Source organism: Danio aesculapii, chromosome 1 (assembly GCF_903798145.1).
Source record: "Danio aesculapii chromosome 1, fDanAes4.1, whole genome shotgun sequence".
NCBI classification, from domain to species: domain Eukaryota; kingdom Metazoa; phylum Chordata; class Actinopteri; order Cypriniformes; family Danionidae; genus Danio; species Danio aesculapii.
Genome location: NC_079435.1, coordinates 55,046,348 through 55,068,993, shown reverse-complemented (window position 1 = coordinate 55,068,993; position 22,646 = coordinate 55,046,348). Strand labels below are relative to the sequence as shown.

Genomic DNA, 22,646 nt, shown 5'->3' with positions numbered 1-22,646 from the left:
ATGTCAAACAAATGTTTCATAAGTTTTTAACGTGATGCACCTGAAACTTCAGTGACAAAAAACTTGCCTAGAGCAGCACCTACTGTTCAAAACTTTTTTAGAGCACTGTCTATTGTTAAAAACTATCATAGAGTGCTGCCTGCTATTAAAAACTACCCTAGAGTGCCATCTACTGTTTAAAATATGCCTAGTGTTGTCTTCTTTTTAAAAACTTTCCTAGACCACCATCTACTGTTGAAAACTTGCCTAGATCACCGCCTGCTATTAAAATAAAAATTGCCTAGAGCTACCATCTACTGTTCAAAATTAGCCTAGAGTACCGTCTACTACTAAAAACCAGCCTAGAGTTCCTTCTACTGTTTAAAATTTGCCTAGAGTGCTGTTTCCTGTTAAAAACGTGCCTAGAGCACTACCTACTGTTCAAAACTTGTGTAGAGCACTGTCTGCTGTTAAAAACTAGCCTAGAGCACCACCTACTGTTCAAAACTTGCCTAGAGCACTGTCTGTTATTTAAAAACTAGCCTAGAGCACCATCTACTGTTCAAAACTATTCAAGACAGAAGAGCAATGCGTTTCGAAAAATCGCTGAATCGATTTTTTTAGCACAGCTCTATGTGGAGTGCTATCTGTTTAGTTTTTAGACCCATGCAAGTACTTGACAACTAACAACAACAACTGTGGACTAAAGGACCGTCTCTAAATAGGTGCGTAGTATTTTTATTTTATTTTTTACAAAGTGACAGCGCCAACTACTGGCTCGGCATACATAATACAGCAGTTGTTTTTGGAGATCCGTGTGAAGAAGGATCATTTTGACTCCATTGTCCCCCATAGGCCAAATAAAAGCTAAAACAATAAAACCTGTACAAACCAGACTAGTTTATTGGAGCATCTTGATCGATCCCTCAGACATATGCTTTCATGCTAGGTCTCACCTGTCCTGGAACAGCAAGGGGAGAAACATGAATTGGGAAATCAAGGGGTGTGTTTTTTGGCTGGGTCGGACAGATGGCAGATCAAGCCACTGCCAGGAGGCACCAAACCAGCTGGTGTGACTCCACCCTCTTCCACACCCCCACCCCACTGTCCTGACGGGGGGTCCGGACACGGTCGGGACGGATTAAGAAGAGGCCCGAGGGCCGTGGCTACAGGTCTAGTGTCTGTACTGTATTTACTGTTCAGTCGAGACTGGGAGCCCGCCGCATGCTGCTCACCGCTGTTCTAGTCAACTCTATCATTGTAATGGTAATCCGGGGCTCCCTTGACATCGGCAGAATGGATTCCCCAAGGTGTACAAGCAGCCAGGATGACAAGAGAGGGAGGAGCTGAGCTCAAAGTGAGATGCGCAAGCCTAACAAGCATGAAGGACCTATTTATACATCAAAGCAAAGACGAGTTAAGATTCACTTCAGAGGTGGAAGCTCTTGGTCAATACCAGGAGGCAATTGTCTACAAGGCACTGCACCCAAATTGAAAATGTTCTGAGAGAAAGCACAGATCTACTTGCTTGGCTTTGTACGCCAATTGAAATGCATACTTGATGTTTTATGTAATAAAAGTCCTTCCGTGTAATGTATGTTGGAACATTTAGAGAGCTCCAGCATGCATTTGCATAGATTAGAGCTTCAGCGTGAAGTATAGTCTTGCAGTTTTGTAATGTCTAAACCTGTGCTGTTATTGTTAGGTAAGGTAACGCCAAAAAAAGCCACCTAAATACTCTCATCTTAAAACAACAATCTTTAAATGTTGCTCATTTGGCATTCGAAAGTCATGTTGATCTAAGTGATTCAGTCGGTTTAGATGGCTCACATTAACAAATAATTTTAGATCAAAGAGCCACAGATTCATTTAATTCCCAGTATGGATTAAAAAATATATATTTTGTAACATATTTATGACTTAGAACTTTAATATTATACACATATTCAACTGCTTGTTAAATATCATATTGGCCAATATAATGGAAAAGTACTACATTTGTGCATGAAGACGTGATTAAAACGATCTGCTGAAGTTCAAACCAAATCTCAGAGTGGGGAAGAAAGATGATTTGATCGACTTTGAGTGTGGCCTGATTGATGATGCCAGATGAGCTGGTCTGAGTATTTCAATAACTGTTGATCTGCTGGCATGTTCATGCACAACCATCTTTAGGGTTTACAGAAAATGGTCAGGGAAAGAGAACATAGACTCCAAGTGACAGTTCTGTGGTCAAAAATGTCTTGTTGATGCTAGAGGTCAAAAGAGAATGACCAGACAGATTTGAGCTGATAGAAAGGCAACAGTAACTCAAAAAAACATGATAAATCTGAGGTCTGCAGAAGAGCATCTCTAAACACAAAACATCAAATGTTGAAGAAGAAGATACACTCTAAAAAATGCTGGGTTCTTGTAACCCAATGTTGGGTCAAATATAGTCTACTAACCCAACGGTGGGTTATTTTTTCAGTTCAGTTTAACACTGAAACTACCAGAATTCTATGACTACTGGAAGGGGACAATATGGTTATTCTGACTACTCTCACATAAGACATCATATTGTCATGTAGTAGTAGTAGTAGTAGTATTAATAATAATAATAATAATAATAATAATAATAATAATAATAATAATAATAATAATAATAATAATAATAATAATTCCTTACATCTATATAGCGCTTTTCTGGACACTCAAAGCGCTTTACACATTGGGGGGGAATCTCCTCATCCACCACCAGTGTACAGCATCCACCTGGATGACACGACAGCAGCCATATTGCACCAGACTGCACACCACACACCAGCTGATTGGTGGAGAGGAGACAGAGTGATTAAGCCAGTTATGATATGGGGATGGTTAGGAGGCCAGTGGGTAAATTTGGCCAGGATGCCAGGGTTAAACCCCTACTCTTTTTCGAAGGACATCCTGAGATTTTTAACGACCACAGAGAGTCAGGACCTTGGTTATACATCTCATCTGAAAGACGGCACTGACTGAGCATTATAGAGTCCCAATCCATATACTGGGGCATTAGGACCCACACAGACCACAGGTTAAGCGGCCCCTGCTGGTCTCACTATCGCAGCAACCTAGCTTTCCTATGTGGTCTCCAATCCAGATGCTGACCAGTCGTAGCCCTGCTTACCTTCAGTGGGCGACCATGTGAGTGTTGCAGAGAGCTAGCTGCCGGCTAATCATATTTATGTCATATTTACATTCAAATCTTATATTGAGATTTCAAAATTGAGTTTTGAATATTTTCATTACCCTAAAAATATGATATCTGATAGTACAGCCTATAATCGTGTACGAGTTATAGACTACACACGATGGTGCATTCCTCACTTTGTCCGGCAAGCAGGAGAGCAAGGTTTTTATTATGTTGTTTTAAAAGACATGTCTGAAGTAAAGTTGTGAGAAAGTAATGTTTTTTTTTTTTTAAGTTACTAGGCATTCAATGGCAAGTAATAAGTTGCGGATACTGAAATGCATGCGGTCAATTTGACCATTATGGTAATTTACAGAACTCATTTATTTTCCTTCATCTTAGTACCTTATTTTAGTACCTTATCATGGGTCGCCACAGCGGAATGAACCACCAACTATTTTGGCATATGGTTTACACAGCAGATGCCCTTCCAGCTGCAACCCAGTACTGGGAAACACCCATACACTCTTGCATTCACACACACGTTCATACATAAGACCAGTTTTGTTTACCCAATTCACCTATTGACCTTATTCTTCAATGCAGAAGTGTGCACGTTTTTGCGATTGTTTTAGAACTTACGATTCAGTCGCCTATGGAAGAAATGACTAGGAATAATAAATGGCAGAAAACGGTCAAACTACTTGCTCTACAAGCAAGTGTGTTCATGACTATACATAAAAGTAGCATAATATTATAAGAAAACATCAGTTTGCAACATCAATCAGCAGAACAAGCTGTTTTTAACGTCTAAAAATGAATAGAAGTGAACGAGACCGGAAACCTCGAGCCAAAATGATTCAAATGGCTGCGCCCGCTCGTACACAAAGAATAAGGTCAATAGCGCATGTCTTTGGACTGTGGGGGAAACCAGAGCACCGGGAGGAAACCTACGTGAACACGAGGAGAACATGCAAACTGGACTCGAAGCAGTGACTCTTATGTTGCGAGGCAACAGTACTAACAGCTGAGCCACTGTGCTGCCCATACTCAGAACTTTTGTAATTTTGATAATATAACAATTTTAGAAATGTACACGTACATGGGGAGAACATGCAAACTCCACACAGAAATGCCAACTGACTGAACCGAGGCTCAAACCAGTGACCTTCTTGCTGTGAGGCGACAGCGCTACCCACTGCGCCACTGCCCCTGTTATATTACTTTAAATTGTAATTTTTTAAATTGAACCTTTTTGATTTCGAACAAAGCCCGAAATCCACCCATACATATCTGATACAGTCTTTCTCATATTTGACCAAAATTGTACAGTTTTCTTACTGTCGCCATTTATTTTGGCTGTGGTGTATTCCAAACGAATAATGTCCAGAAGATAGAGCCTCCAGGATAGATCAGCTTAGATTACACTTTTAACCCAATGTTGGGTTTGTCCATATTGGCCCAATGGGTTTAGAGTGTATCTTTGGCACTCCTGTCAGATGAGAAGAGCTAACTGAGGCTCTACTTCTGATAAGTCTTGAGATGCTAGGGTCAGAATTGGTTGTAAACAACATAAAAGCCTGGACCCATCCTGTCTTGTCTCAGTGGTTCTGGCTGCTGTTGGTGCTGTAATGGTGTGGAGGAGATTTTTCTTGGCACACTTTGATGCCCTTAACACCAACTAAGCATCTTTTAAACACCACAGTCTACCTGAACATTGCCGCTGACCATCCCTTTATGACCACAGTGTGTCCATCTCATGACTGCTACTTCCAGCAGGATAATGTGCCATTCCACAAAGCCCAAATTATCTATATAACTGGTGTCTTGAACATGACAGCGAGTTCATGATACTCCAATGGCTCCACAGTCATCAGCTCTCAATCCAATAAGGCACATTTGGGATGTGCTGGATCATAATTGGTAACATCTTGACGTGCCCTAAAATGTCAAAAGTCACTTTATTAAACAGCAAAGTTGAATTTCCAACATCAAACGTCAACAGAGTAGAGATCAAGGTCCCATAATGCAATTCATAGCCATAAATTAACAGAAAAAAATAGTAAATCACGAAATACAGAACCTGTTCATGAACTAATTTTTTTTTCACAGCGTATCAAGATGCACGTCATGATTTTGCCAAGTATCATGTGATCCTGGATTAGCATCTATGTTGATCCTGGAACATAATTTTTGTTGGAAAATGTAATTCATACCTATTCCGTACCCCTAAATCCAACCATAACTCTAAATTATTCCCAAAACCAGTGGAGCATAATAGTTATGTTAATAGCAATAGTTAAAAGCAATAGTTAATAGCATTATGAGACCTTAATCTCTACTCTGTTGAAGTTTGATGCTGGAAATTCAACTTTGCTGTTTAACAAAATGACTTTTGACATTTGAGGACACGCAAATAATTATTATTTTTTTGTTTATTCAAACTACATTTTTAAATTGAGCTGAAGCAACACAATTGAGTTTTTTTGAGAAAACTTAATTGTTTTATGTTCAATCCACTTGAATTTGTAAAAGCTAATAAGTTAACATAATTCCTTCATGTTGTCCCAACACAAGCTGATTGTATGGAACCCTGCATTTTTTACAGCGTAGTTAGTAGTTTGAAACAAAATGTTGAATAAAGAAATAGTGTAATGTAATGTGTATTTGTATAGCGCATATTGTTTGTTTGTTTAATTTTTTTTTCAACTTTTTGGGTAATGTTAGTTTGTGTAAAACATGCCTCAGTGAATCAAGCCTTAATTAGGGGGGTCAATCCTCCCCAAACCCCCCTGTAATTCGCACCCTGGTTACACCCCTACTCTTTACAAGAAGTGCCATGGGATTTTTAATGATCACATCGAGTCAGGACCTCGATTTAACGTCTCATTCAAAAGATGGTGCTCACTGACAGTATGGTGTCCCCTTCAGTATACCGGGGCATTAGGACTCACACAAACTACAGGTTGAGCACCCCCTGCTGGCCTCACTAACACCACTTCCAATAGCAACCTAGTTTTCTGATGCCGTCTCCCATAGCTTCAGTGAGTATCCGGTCTTGGGCTGCAGGGTTATATAGCAGTGTATAGAAAGAATTAAGTCTGTACTGTACTATAATTTACAACACCAACCCAGGCAATAGATCACTTCAAACTAAAAAAAAGTCAATAAAAGTCACTTTTTCAAACGTGTAACATCAAAAAAGTTCCCATAATGCAATTTAAAAGCATAAATAAATAAAATAAACTAAAAACACGAGTCAAAAAATATGGAAAACTGTTAAATTAGGGATATTTATTATAGTGTAGTTTCAAAGTAATGTGAAAAATGAGGCCAGCAACTCTACACGTCACTCATCATGTTCAATTCTAAAGCTTATTTACAAGATCTGGCGAACACAGAGAAACCATTGTCTGAAATAGCAGATGTTTCTTATCATAAAGCCACATCTACTGGCGCAGGTGACAGGTGGACCATCTTAGATACAGATTTGAAAATGAAAATATTTCAGACTATTCATCACATTTTTACACCTAGGGCACCTGTGTTTGATTTTACCATTAAAACTAATGTTTAAGATATAAATCAGGCTACAGAAAACGCTGACCAAGAATTCCCATAATCCCTACAAGGTGCTAGAACTAAATGAGACTTAGTGAGAATTAAACAAGGCTGATTCAGTAGTAATATTAATAGTCATTTTTATAGGTGTATTTAATACAATTAAAAACAAAGGGGCAAAGATCTGGTGTAACCCAGACGACACTTATTTAAACATGAAAAGAAAAAAAAACATAACAAAAATAGTATATATAGAAAAAAGAGACCTCTTAATGTTCTCAGTTTCATTTGATTTACATACAAACAAACATAATATTTGTTTTATTCTGTAAATTATTGTTGACATTTCTTCCAAATTAATAATAATGCTTTTTTTTACATGAGATAAAAATAAGCCATGTTTTTCAGACATGTTTATATAGATTTGCAGACTGCACAGTACCAATGTTTTAACTTCTAAAAAGCTAAGAAATCAATATTTGGTCAAATAATTCAGATTTTCCATCACAACTATTGTCAATTGTCAGTTTCTGAAACACGAAAGCTCTAAATGACACAATTTTTTGTTTAAAATTTAGAAGAAATGTCATCAGACCTTTATAAAATAGAGTAAATATTCATTCATTAATTTTCTTTTCGGCTTAGTCCCTTTATTCATCAGGGGTTGCCACAGCGGAATGAACCGCCAACTTATCCAGCATATGTTTTACACAGCGGATGCCCCTCCAGCCACAACCCAGTACTGGGCAACACCCATAACTTCTCACATTCACACACACAGTCATACACTACGGCCAATTTAGTTTATTCAATTCACCTATACCGAATGTATTTGAAATGTGGGGGAAACCGGAGCACCCTGAGAAACCCACGCCAACACGGGGAGAACACTCCACACAGAAACGCCAACTGACCCAGCCGGGGCTCGAACCAGCGACCTTCTTGCTTTGAGGTTACAGTACTAACTACTGAGCCACCAAGCCGCCCTAGAAATCAATATTTGGTTAAATAATTTGGATTTTTAATTTTCATTTTTTTGAAAAACAAAAGCTCTAAATTACTACATTTTTTTTATTTTAAAGTTAGAAAAAATGTCAGCAATAAAATAAATATAATAAAATAGAGCAAATATTATCCAGAGAAATGAATGAGGAATAGAGAGTTTTCAAGTGGCCTCTCATTCATTCTTTCTTTTTTTTTTCAAAGCTGGCAGATGCTTTTAAAGAAATTTTAAAATGATCAATACAATAATCAAAGCAAAGAAATAATATGCAATTTTACAGGTAGTATAATGCAGTACACATTTTTTCTTATTTTTAAGTAAATGGAATACAGAATAGGGAGTATTATTGTGTGTACAGTGCTCAGCATATATACAGTTGAAGAACTGATTTATTTTATCTTTGCCATGATGACAGTAAATAATATTTGACTAGATATTTTTCAAGACACTTTTATACAGCTTAAAGTGGCATTTAAAGGCCTAACTAGGTTAATTAGGTTAACTAGGCAGGTTAGGGTAATTAGGCAAGTTATTGTATAATGATGGTTTGTAGATTGGAAAAAATATATAGCTTAAAGGGGCTAAAATGTTTACCTTAAAATGGTTAAAAAAAAATAAAAACTGCTTTTATTCTAGCTGAAATAAAACAAATAAGACTTTCTCTAGAAGAAAAAATACTATCAGACATACTGTGAAAATTTCCTTGCTCTGTTAAACATAATTTGGGAAATATTTAAAAATTCAAAGAGGGGCTAATAATTCTGACTTTAACTGTATATACATAGATCATTGTGGCTGGTGAGTCACACATGATAAACTTGACGCATTGCCATGGGAGCTTTATAACGCATGAAAGGGTTAAGCTAAATACTAGCTAAATACTAGCATCTTCATTCATTTTCTTTTTGGCTCGCAAAATAATAATTAATAATATAAATATGAATAATAATATAATAAATAATAAAATAACAATAATATAATAATAATAATAATAATATAATAATAATAATATAATAATAATATAATTAATAATGATAATAATAATAATAAATAGAAAATATAATAATAATAATAATAATAACAATAATAGAAGTAATAAATAACAATAATAATAATAATAATAACAATAATAATAATAATAATAATAATAATAAATAATTGTATTAATATTAATAATAATAATAATAATATAATTAATAATAATAAATAGAAATAATAATAATAATAATAATAATAATAATAATAATAACAATAATAGAAGTAATAAATAACAATAATAATAATAATAATATAATAATAATAATAATAATAATAATAATAATAATAATAATAATAATAATGATGATAATAATAATAATAATAATAATAATAATAATAATAATAATATAATATGATAAATAATAATAGTAATAATTATAATTATAATATAATAATAATAATAATAATAATAATAATAAATACTAATAATAATAAATAGAAAATATAATAATAATAATTATAATAATAACAACAATAATAGATGTAATAAATAACAACAACAATAATAATAATAATAATAAATAATTGTAATTATATTATAATAATAATAATAATAATAATAATAATAATAATAATAATACATAATTAATAATAATATAAATAATAATAATAATAATGTTTAATATTATGTACTGTCATAATTGCAAAGACAAAAAAAGAGTTAGAATTGAGTTATAAAAAATATTATGTTAAAAATATGTTTCACTGGAGGGCAAATAATTTTGTCTTCAACCAATAAGTATGAAAGAAAACCGTAAACGCATGATTTGTTTACACATTATATGAATTGTAGCAATGCTTAATAATGCACCAGTGTTTCATACAATTAGTAGGAGCCACAAGACAATTATCTGCTGTTTTGAGACTCACCTGTCGCAGTGATTGCACTTAAAAGGCTTGGCGCCGGTGTGTTTGCGGTAGTGCCTCGTCAACTCGTCACTTCTCGCGAACCGCCATTCACAGCCTTCCCATGAGCACTTGTACGGCTTCTCCCCTGGTACAGACACACAAACACACACCTGATTAAAAACTCTCTTTCTTCCTCAAGGGGCCTGGAAATCCACGCCTCTGTCCAGCCAGCCGTCTAATTCATTTGTTTTAAGTTGATTAGCCTATCGGAGGAGTGTTGACACAATTGGAGTTTATGAAATACATGATCGTCATTAGAGTGCACAGCTGTCGGACCAAATGAACCCGCACTCGATGAGCTTCCAGCGAGATCTTCACACATTTAACAGATGTGAGCTGTTTCTGATGTTGTGTGTTTTTGGTTGTGGATGGAAGGCGCTTTGCAGGAGCGCCGTACGTGGCTCGTATGGGGTCTCGGAGCTTGTTCATTAACGCTGCTGATCGTAATGTATGAAATGGGGGGCAGGCAGAGTTTATTTGGATCTCTGGGAGAGGTGATAATTGGAGTAGTAATGATGGGTAATGGGGAGGAACCTCATATTTACTGTCAACCAGCTGGCCCTGTCTCCACTGTTTGCCATATTCACAAATCTTCGGGAACGAGACTGTGGCTTCATATAAATAGCTTGATGGAAAAAAACAGATTAAGAGCATTTTTATTGCAATGATGGCTTCAGAATTGAACGAGCACTCGAATGTTGAATCAAAATCCATCCTTCTTAATATCTTAATGTTCATACACTACATAGAATTGTTTTTTTAATAAAAACTTTATTTATTCACAGAATCTTCCTTATATTTCAAAAGCTCATTTATTTATTCATTTATTTATCAAGTTTTAGTTATTAAAAGATTTATATTAAAATTAATGCTTTTTGATCAAAAGCCTATTTATTAATTTTCAAATCTTAGTTATTATTCACTGATGTTTAACGGTACAAGGAACATCCACCTATCCATCCCTTCCTTTCTTTTTTGATAAATTTCTTTTGTTTTCATCCATCCTTCCATCCATCCCTTACTTTTGATCTATTTCTTTTTTGTTTTCATCCATCCATCCATCCATTTCTGTCTTTTGATCTTTCTTTTGTTTTGATCCATCTTTCCATCCATCCATCCATCCATCCACCCATCCCTTTCTTTTGATCTATTTCTTTTGTTTTGATCCATCCATCCATTTCTGTCTTTTGATCTTTGTTTTTGTTTTGATCCATCCATCCTTCCATTCATTCATCCATCCATCCATTTCTTTTTTTATCTATTTCTTTTTGTTAGCATCCATCCATCCATCCATCCATCCATCCATCCATTTCTTTTTTGATCTATTTCTTTTTGTTAGCATCCATCCATCCATCCATCCATCCATTTCTTTTTTGATCTATTTCTTTTTTGCATCCATCCATCCATCCATCCATCCATCCATCCCTTTCATTTGAACAATTTTTTTTGTTTTGATCCATCCTTCCATCCATTTCTTTTTTTATCTATTTCTTTTTTGTTTTGATCCATCCATCCATCTATCCATACATCCCCTTTTCATCTATTTCTTTTTGTTTTGATCCATCCATCCATCCATCCATACATCCTTTTTTTATCTTTTTCTTTTTTGTTTTGATCCATCCATCCATCCATCTATCCATACATCCCTTTTTCATCTATTTCTTTTTGTTTTGATCCATCCATCCATCCATCCATCCATCCATACATTTCTTTTGTTTTGATCCATCCATCCATCTATCCATACATCCCCTTTTTATCTACTTCTTTTTGTTTTGATCCATTTATCCATCCCTTTCTTTTTTGATCTATTTGTTTTATCCATCCATCCGTCCCTTTTTTTATCTATTTCTTTTGTTTTGATCCATCCATCTATCATTTTTTATCTTTTTGTTTTGATCCATCCGTCTATTCATCCACCCCTTTCTTTTTTTGATCCAGATCTTTTTTCCATCCATCCATCCATCCATCCATCCATCCATCCATCCATCCATCCATCCATCCATCCATCCATCCCATCCATCCATCCATCCATCCATCCATCCATCCATCCATCCATCCATCCATCCATCCATCCATCCATCCATCCCTTTCTTGTCCTTTTTCTTTTTTGTGTTCTATCTGTCTGCCTGTCTGCCTGCCTGTCTGGTCTCACTTTTCATAATGCAGTTGTTGAATCTCACCCAACATTATATGTATTTTTTTACACCCTATTTTTCTTAAAAATAGACCCCTCTCTGAAAAAGAAATGGTCTACTAACACCATCCAAACTTGTTGTTTTCCGCCAATAACCTTCCATGATGGCCACACTTTCATTCTGAGCAGTAAAAAACAACAACAAGTTATATTTAGATCAGAATTTGAGCGCTAAATTGCATTCACTTTCACACACACATTGGCGAGCCAGCCACATTAAGCAGGACAGGTTTAGACCTGTGCTCTCCACGACCGCAGCACCAGCCAATTATAAGTCAGGGAGGCATGGATGCTCAAGTCTGTCGCTTAGCAACCGGGCAGGAGCGTAACGTAGGAGGCAGCAGTGGAGCCGGCTCGATCTGGCATCGCCTGTCCCTCTGTGCCACCAGCCAATTACGGCTCTTACTGGCAGGGGAGGATGCAGTTGCCTGGCAACCGGGAAGTTACATGATACATGTATGTATAAGTGGATATACAGTGGCCTCCGCTAATATTGGCACAGTTGGTAAACATGAGCAAAGAAGGCTGCAAGAGAAATGTTGTTATTGTTTAACCTTTTGATCTTATGCTCAGAATATTAACAAGCAATTGTAAACACGGCATAGTTTAATGAAAAAAAAAAACAGTTATTGGCATCCCTACAAACTCATATAAATTCATATCATTTATATACCTAGTGATATTTTGCATTTGTTTTGTACACCTTGGTGACTAGAAATAGTCAACTGTTTAACTGTGACCTCCGGTTTCACAGAGATACGAGAAAAGACTTAGGCTAAACTCATCACCTAAGAACAGAGCCGTGATTGCTGCTGTTAAACTTGCAAAATTAAAAGGAAACTGGCTTTAAGGCAGTATTTATTATTTTGTGTGTTGACACTGTTAGCATCATTATTTGAGTGGGCAAAAAGAATCAAAGAATCAGCTGAGGAACTGCAGAGGTTAGTTTGGTCTTGAGGTCAACACGTCCCCAAAAATACATTTCAATAGGGCTGCATGACATTGGAAAAAATTGACATTGCCATTTGTTTTTCTGCAATATATATACTGCAATATTAATGTAATTTCACCAGATTATTTAAAAAACTTTATTATTATAAAATGACAGTAGCTACGTTTCCATCCACCTATGTTCATTCTCATTTTGGATATCCGCCTAAAAATGGTTGATGGAAACGCCAAGATGTGCATCAATTTTGAAAATGTACAATTGCGCATAATTGAGTAGAATAAACATTTTATTCAATAAGAAAAGACGCGCATAAACTGCAATGCAAACACTTTTACCGAACAAATTCCAGTATGCGCATTAAAAAAAGTCATGTGATTTTGTTCATGTGAGATCATGTGATGATAAAAATGTGCGTGAATGGACAAACCAGCAGGCTGACCACATTGTTAAACATCTGAAATGTTGTTTTGGTCATTCTTAAACACTTCAACCATTTCAGTACTTAATGTTACTATATCATTAATTACCTCCAGAATCAAGAGTGTTTGTGCTCCACATCTCACGCATTCAAACACGTTCATTGCGTGTTGGCATTGTGTTCTGAGGTGCAAGTCATTTATTAAATAAGGACAAGATTCATGCGGCTTCTCCTACTGCAGCAAATTCAGGTTTTACTGTTGATATTTGGCGCCAGTTAATCAAGAAGTGACTTGATTTTGTTCTCTTTGACTCGTTGTCAAAGTTTTTTCAATATTCTAGTTTTGCGCATAATTTTAATTTGCATTTTTGGATGGAAACATGGCTAATGAATGTGATTAATTTCTAGGGAGTGTGTGTGTTATAAAATACAATAAACAAATTACAACCATGAATGAATAAACCGAAACAAAGATACAAATGCAATAGAAAGTGTTTATGATTTTCTGGACATTCTAACAGTTTTAAGGTAAAATGTCAAATAAAAATGTAATGTAATCAAATGTGAAATATTATAGTCTTTATTGTATACATAAATACAATTAATCTTTGTTGAAGCTACATGCTAAGTGAACATTCTTGTTTTTCTGAAAAACAATGCTGAAGTCAGATATTCTGCTTTGAAAACAAGCACTACGTGCCAGAATGGCTGTCTCTTTTTTTGGTTCTTTTAACCCACCCACTGCCACTTTAGCCAATTATATTTCAGCACCCTGGGTTGCCTTGATAGAAAACCGCGTATTTCATTCATTCGTTCAGTCAGGAAGGCTCTCAAAGGAAGCACCCATGACTGAAATGTGATCTCCGGTGGACAGTAGCAGACTCCAAAATGAGACGCAGATTCAGAGTTCCATATGAGGTTATTAATTAGCAAATAACATAAATATTATGAACGTAAACATTAGGTGAGCAGATTACATTGTAACCCCATGTCCTAACAACACGCTACGTGACAATACTTGCAGTGATGAGCAATTTGGCTGTTTGCACATGACGAAACACAACAGAAATTTAAATACAGCCATTCAGAAGCATAGAATAGTGCACTCTCTGCACTGCAACATAATGGAAAGGTTTATAATCTAATTAATACATATAAACCTTTTTAACATTATTAAATGTAGATGCTGAATCACTGATATGTGTTGGTTTACACTGAGTCCCAGTTCTGAAGTTCAGTTTCAAACAGTTTATTTTATTTTCAAGACCTGAGGTGAACTATCTGCTGCTGCTTTCAGTAGTATGGCAATAAATGTCATGTAAAATGGCATTCAGACTCGCATTATTAGCATTTAAAACTGAATAAAGCACATGAGGTGTACCTGAGGTGATCACTGTCAGTTATCTGCTGTTCAGCTGCAAGAAATAGAAGCTGTTTCTAAAATATATATTTCAGGTGTTGATTAGGACAAAAACTAATTTTAATATGGAAAATATTCCTTCTATCATGTCATCAATCAGCCTTTAGGCTCGACAGTCAGGCACACTGTTGGTGTCGTCAATCTGGCAACGTGTGCTTGTGTGTGTTTTGATCCTGGAGTGCAATACCTAGTTCCACCACTGGGTGTCAAACTTACATACTGCACCTTTTAAAGACAAAAATCCTCAATACACTCACCCAAAAACGAACTCAAGCATCTTCAGTTTTTGTCATTTTTAACCAAAAGATCAAAATCGTAAACAATAAATATTTTTTTTACACTCCAACCAAGGGTGCCAATATTAATAGATGGTGAGCACGTGCATTGGTGCTTGTGGGAATGAAATGCAGTGACGAGGCTAGTGGTGTAAGCTGAAACCAGCACTGAGACCTGAGAATCATTCCCAATTATAGAGTCCCGTTCAGAGACACACCAGTTGCCTGGCAACTCCCCACCCCCATCACACAACCTTTCCTCCCTCACACACTCTCTTCTCTCTGCGAACACCCTTACAGGTGCCTGAGTCTCGCTTAATTACATTTTCTCAGTTAAACTGGAGACAGAAAGACTCATTATGATCTGTGCAGCTCACGGCGGCACCAAGCAGAAACCATTTTCTGTCCTTCACCGCTCTTCCAAGTTTTTTTTTTTTGTTCCCGAATCAGACTTCGTTATAATGGAACGCAGAGTGAGAGACAAAGTGGAAACGAGTGCCGCCACGTTCCTCTGTGTGTCCCTGAAAACTCGGTCTTATCTCGCTCCCAAACACCATTCATAAAACGCTCCAGAGGGCAATGTTATTTCCATTCACGCACTACAATTCTCAATCACACAATTTGTACAAGTAATAATGCCTCTGAAATAGGATTTGGCTAATTGCAAACGAGTTGACAAATCATTTCGGCATCAGATTTTAGCACGCCACGTAGAGTTCGTTTGTTGCTTTGGATTAATGCAATTCAGAAATTGCTGAGAAAGATTACTGCTGATGAATAATGCAGTTTTAGTTAGCAAAGAGGAATTAAAATGTGGATTACTGTGGCAAGCAATCCACAGGAGAAAAAATGTATATCTTGTCGTCGATTCCAGTTGTAAGAGCAACAAATAATAACTTCTATTTGATCATTTGGAAAAGTGGCAGAAGGTAGATTTTTCTGTTGATCTGTTGAACTGCATCCCAATCATTACAAATACTACAGAAAACCTACTGGAACCAGCATTGACTCAATATTCTCAGAGAAATCAGTCAAGTTTGGTGAAGGAAAAATAATGGCTCGGGGTTACATTTCAGTATGGGGCGTGCGAGAGATCTGCAGAGTGGATGGCAACATTTGTGCTGCTCATTACAGTACAAACCATAGGAGAGGGCAAATTCTTCAGCAGGATAGCGCTCCTTCTCATACTTCAGCCTTCACATCAAAGTTCCTGAAAGCAAAAAAGGTCAAGGTGCTCCAGGATTGGCCAGCCCAGTCACCAGACATGAACATTATTGAGCATGTCTGGGGTAAGATGGAGGAGGCATTGAAGATGAATCCAAAGAATCTTGATAAACTCTGGGAGTCCTGCAAGAACGCTTTCTTTGCCATCCCAGATGACTTCATTAATAAGTGATTTGAGTCATTGCAGAGATGTATGGATGCAGTCCTTCAAGCTCATGATGGAGTCAGACACAATATTAATTCTTTCTCCACTGCACCATGACTTTATATTCTATACTGGACATTATTTCTGTTAAGTGACAAGACTTTTGTTCAAGTTAGACCTTACTGTCCTAATTAAATAATAAAATATCAAGGCATGATCATATTTTATTTTGGTAAAATAAGCGTAATCTAGAGGCCTTTGCCTTTCATATAAGCCACTTCTGATACCAAATGATCAACTAGAAGTCAAGTTACTATCTGTTGTTCCTAAAACTTAGATAGGCGACAACACTTTTGTCAGGTAGACACATCAAACACTATAATAATATAATATAATATAATATAATATAATATAATATAATATAATATAATATAATATAATATAATATAATATAATATAATATAATATAATATAATATAATATAATATAATATAATTATAGGGCAACGCAGTGGCGCAGTAGGTAGTGCTGTTGCCTTACAGCAAGAAGGTCGCTGGTTCGAGCCTCGACTGGGTCAGTTGGCGTTTCTATGTGGAGATTGCATGTTCTCCGCATGTTGGCGTGGGTTTCCTCCAGGTGCTCCAGTTTCCCCCACAGTCCAAAGACCTGCGGTACAGGTGAATTGGGAAGGCTAAATTTTCCGCAGTGTATAAGTGTAAGTGTGTATGGATGTTTCCCAGTGATAGGTTGCGGCTGGAAAAACATGTGCAGGATAAGTTGGCGGTTCATTCTGCTGTGGCGACCCTGAATTAATAAAGGGACTTTTTGCAGATTTCTTAAATGTTTGCCTCCATTGAACCTCTCCGATATGATTTGTTTTCCAGCATATTTACAGTGTGTTCTTTTTGGTTATAAGTAGGCCCACACGGAATCTGCACGCGCAGAATTCTGCAGATTTCTGTAGATTTTTAGCCCATCATTGATTGTATATTTACTTGTGTAAATGTGTGTAAATTTATATTTATTTAGTTTTTAAATAAATTTCAGTAATATTATTGACTAATATGAAAAAGTTCACATGATTTATTTACAATACACTTTTAGTAGAGATATTGTATGAGATGCTTTTTTTACCAAATATAGTGGATCTAATTGGATTTGCATTGTAAACATTAAATTAAAGTTAAAAAGAAATTACTTTTTATTTCATATATTAAGCTTTTGGTTATGATACTCCTAAAATCCTTCCGCATAAATCTGCAGATTCTTAACAAAAGTCTGCGCAGAAATAGCAAAAAAATGTCCCCAGATTCCGCCTCGCCCTAGTTATAAGTAGAGCCAGACTGAATCTGCGGACATTTTTTGCTAAAAAAATCTGCGGATTTATGTGGAATAATTTTAGGAGTATCATAACTAAAAACTATTTAGTTACTAATAAATATATATTTTAAACTTTTATTGAATGTTTACAATGCAAATCCAATTAGATCCACTTACTTGGTAAACAAAGCAAGTCTCATATTTAATATATCTACTAAAAGACAGAAAATATTACTTTACAAACTGTATTGTAAATAAATCATGTCAACATTTTAATATTACTATTATATTATACCAATAATATTAGTGAAATAAATTTAAAAACTGAATAAATATAAAATTACCCCCATTTACACAAGTAAATACATTTCTGCACATGCAGATTCCGCGTGGGCCAAGTTATAAAAAACCAAAGACAAAATGCTTGTTTTTGTCATTCATATCATACCTTCTATGACACATCAAGCTGGAGTATTAACACATTAGATTACTTGAAGCTATTGTGTGACTTCAGAGTGCTTGAAAAGGCCATGAGTGATATGAAATACATCACAGACACACTTCATCTTTAATTTAGCAATTCTGTTGTTCTTTTTGGACCTTGACAAGGTGTTCCTGATCATTCTAGATTGTCGGTCCTCGTTTCATAACATACATGTCTGAAATACTTTCGAATGCATCAGAAGGGAGCCATTAACATGTAGCATGTTCTGGTTTGGAGACTTGGGGATCTGCCCTGATGTGTTAACCGGCGCGCAGCAGACATAGGGAAATATACAGGCAACTACGTCTCATTCCAGCCGGTCCATCCATCATGAGGCAGTTATTCACTCCGCGGACAGCTTTGGGACAGCAGTCTGAGTGCTTTTGGATTGAGATCGAAGAGACAGAGAATTATGGCCGTTTCCTGCACCATTCGAATCTGCTGAGGAAGTACTGTCGCAACCTTGAGAAAATGTTTGCCGCCGAGGGGCCGGACAGGCACGCTGCCATCGCGACGACCAAGCGCCATTAATTACATCAGCTTGTCGCTTATTGTGTAAAATAAGATTGATTGTATGGAATATGAAAATTAATGATAAATGTGGTGTAACCGACTGAGTATTACTAAATGTATACCATGCCATGGCTGGTTGAGCAGTTATTCTTTAAAGCCGCAAATAAACTATGCAATTAATTGAATAAAGCTCAATTATATGCTGTGGTTTCTATGCAGTGATAACAATATACAGTCATACATGATCACTTATTTCATTCCTGAGATAATCAGTGTTTCTGAATGAAACATTTGAATGTATGATTGAATAACTCACTCGTAAGATTCATCGGTTTCATTATTGAATAGAATAAATATTTGACAACAAATAAGTTTAATGACTGACCCAGTTGTTTTGTTAATGAATAAATCTGCATTTTAGAATAAATCAGTTAATGAGTGATTCAGTGACTCACTTAAAAATAGTAACTTGTTTCGTACCTGAATTAATCAGTATTTCTGAATAAATCAGTTGACCCACTCACAAAAGAGAGTTACTTGTTACATTCCTAAATGAATCAGTTTTTTGGAACAAATCAGTTCAATGAGTGATTCAGTGACTCACTTAAAAATAGTTACTTGTTTCGTACCTGCATTGATCAGTATTTCTGAATGAATCAATTGACTCGCTTACAAAAGAGAGTTACTTGTTTTGTTTCTGAATGAATCACAAAACAACAAATCACTGATTTCTTAAACACGGATTTATTCAGGAACAAAATCTGACTATTATATGCGCGACTCATGTCTAAATAGGCACTAATTTTGTTCCTGAATGAATCAGTGTTTCAGAAAAAATCAGTTCGGGAATGATTGAGTGAAAATGTATAAGTGAGTTACTGAATGAATCATTGTTTCAGAAATCAGTTCAATGAGTGATTCAGTGACTCATTTAAAAAAAGTCACTGATTTTGTTCCTTAATGAATTGACGTTTAGAACAAATTGGTTCAGTGATTGATTCAGTAACTTGTTTATAAATACTCACTGATTTTGTTCCTTAATGAATCATTGTTTCAGAAATCAGTTCAATGAGTCATTCAGTGACTCATTTAAAAAAAGTCACTGATTTTGTTCCTTAATGAATTGACGTTTTAGAACAAATTGGTTCAGTGTTTGATTCAGTTACTTATTTATAAATACTCACTGATTTTGTTCCTGAATGAATCATTGTTTCAGAAATCAGTTCAATGAGTGATTCAGTGACTCATTTAAAAAAAAAAGTCACTGATTTTGTTCCTTAATGAATTGATGTTTTAGAACAAATTGGTTCAGTGATTGATTCAGTTACTTATTTATAAATACTCACTGATTTTGTTCCTGAATGAATCAGTGTTTTAGAACAAATAGCTTGAATGACTGAGGAAAGCCTCTTGTTTGAGGAGTGAATGATCCATTGGCTCATTCATCAAAAACCACTTGATCTGCTTTGTGTTTGTAACTTTTCCGTCAATGACATGGTAAAAAGCCAACAAAAATAATGAACACACTTAAAAAAACGAACATACAAATATGCATGCTTACCTGTGTGTGTCCTCTGATGCGCCTTCAGATGCGAACTCTTAGTGTAGACCTTCCGACAGCCATTGAATTGGCAGCGATGGACCCTCTTTTTATTCTCTGCCATATCGCCGACTCCAATAGTACAGGTGCCACCCTGTTCCCCATCGCTCTGAGTGCCAGTACTACCATGCTGGGGTGAAAGTGCCACCGGGTGAGCCGCCACAAGCTTGGCAGAGGTCAAGCCCACCTTTCGGGCCACAAGCTTGAGCGTGAGAGTCCCGTCGGGCGATGCACTGAGCGTATGGGTGGGCTTGACTAAATGTCGGCCCAGTTCTGGAGACGAGGGCGGTGTTAATGAAGTGACTGCATTCAGCTGGGCAGCGTTGACCCCTAAGGTGGCGTCTGGAGAAATAGAGGAGTGGGTTTCTTTACGCTGAGGATGAGGAGGACTGGGAGGGTTGTTGAGGCTGGGAAGGAGAGGGTCTAACAGGTCTTCGTCTCCATCTTCCTTCATGAAGGAGGGCGTGAGGAGGCCGTCCAGCTCCTCGTCGAAAAGGTCAGACAGACGCTTGGGTTCTGTCTGCAGGTAGCGCTCCAGCTCCAGGCATGTCTGTGGAAGAGGATTTAGGTATTTTTAGTGACCTGAATATAGTTCAGGTGATTTGCATTTCTTGTGTGTGGGGAAACACCTACACACATCAGGATAGCATGAAATTAGCATGTCCTTCAGTTTGGAATAGTCCTACATAACACTGGAAGATGCTTGGATGTACTATTTACAGATAAGATCATAGAGATTGTAGAGTAAATAAGAGTTTGTAATAAAAGTAAGGAAAAATCACACACAGTGCTACAAAAACAGATAAATAAAATGGACGTATAAGGCTTTTGGAAACTTTAAGCCATTCTTAAAGGTCCAGTGAAAATAAAATATTTTTTATTCGATGTTAAGGCAAGGCAAGTTTATTTATATAGCACATTTCATACACAGTGGCAATTTTAAGTGATTTACATAAACAGGAATAAAAGAGACGAGTATAAGTAAAATAAAAACAAATAATATAAAAACAGATGAAACGGCGTAAAGACAGTTTTTCCATATTCCAAAACACCGGCGTATCATATTTTCTCATTTTACTCTGGGACTTACCCATTCTGGTGATACCCCCCCCCCCCCCCTGTGGCATTTTCCAGTACTTATTAATCTATTGGACGTCTACAAAAGAATCGATTTTTCACCTAATTACATGCCCCCCAATTTCAACTTCACTTCAGCTAGCCAAACGCAATTAGGGTGTCCGCGGGGTCCTTTCGAGTTTATCTGAGTTCTGTTGTGTGGTTGTGCTCCATTGATATATTTAACCACAGCTGTTTATTAACAACTGTTTATTAAGTTAAAGGTTTAATACTGATTAGAACTTGAAGTGGTGATGAGGTCTTCAAATATTCTGAGAAGGTCTTAATTATTCTTTAAACACGGTCTCCATAAATGATTACATTTTTCATAAAGCTATTGTTTAATAAATGGCCATAATATACATTATATGATAGCCATAATATACACAAAACTCAACAGTTCGTTCACTGAGACACACAGAACCTGTAGACTTGTTGTTTTGTTTTTATTTTATTTATTCATCCAAAACTAGTCAAATTAAGGATTCCATTGTTTTTTCAACCATGGGGCCTTAACTGTATCTTAATGTCATTCATTCATTTTCCATCAACTTAGTTCCCTTATTCATCAGGGGTTGCCACAGTGGAATGTACTGGTAACTATTCCAGCATATGTTTTACACAGCGGATGCCCTTCCAGCTGCAACCCAGTACTGGGAAATATATCCATACACACTCATTCACACACACATACACTACGGCCAATTTAGTTTATTAAATTCACCTATAGCACATGTGTTTGGACTGTGGGGAAACCGGAGCGTAGAGATCTGCACGGGACTAAATTTGTAATCCCGCTCCCGCCAGGTTTTAGTCTAAACCCGACCTCTCCCGCTTATATTCAGCATTTTTTCTCTCTCTCTCTTATATTCTCTCTCTCTCTCTCTCTCTCTCTCTCTCTCATTCACACACATACACACACATAGACAGCACCAATCAAGCGACACACAGCATCATGCTCTCTCTCATTCACACACATACACACACACATACCCAGCACCCAGGCGGATGCACGCGTGCTTGCTCGCTCGCTTGGGAGCCCGCTCCCATTCAAATTACACCAGAGTTACCGACCGCTCCCGTGCTTTATTTGGAAATATATTCCCGCGCCATAAGAAATCTGGTCGGGTGCATGCAGACCTCTACCGGAGCACCCACGGAAAACCCACGCTAACACGGGGAGAACAAGCAAACTCCACACAGAAATGCCAACTGACCCAGCCGGGACTCGAACCAGCGACCTTCTTGCTTGTTCTAACCACTGAGCCACCGTGTCACCCTGAATCTTAATGTAACTGAGATAAATAAAAGAAAATGCAATTGTTACTTGACACCAGATTCTTC

General features: G+C 36.6%; 1 protein-coding gene across 1 annotated transcript in view; it reads right to left on the bottom strand.

Annotated features, from left to right (window-relative positions):
* The window catches only part of klf7a (Kruppel like factor 7a), a 78,147-nt gene that overhangs the window by 4,967 nt on the left and 50,534 nt on the right, over positions 1-22,646 (bottom strand). The window contains exons 2-3 of the mRNA XM_056463029.1: positions 20,148-20,736; positions 9,603-9,726 (exon numbers count right to left, since the gene is read on the bottom strand). Of these exons, the coding sequence (XP_056319004.1) occupies positions 9,603-9,726; positions 20,148-20,736 (713 nt within the window). The remainder of the gene's footprint in view (positions 1-9,602; positions 9,727-20,147; positions 20,737-22,646) is intronic.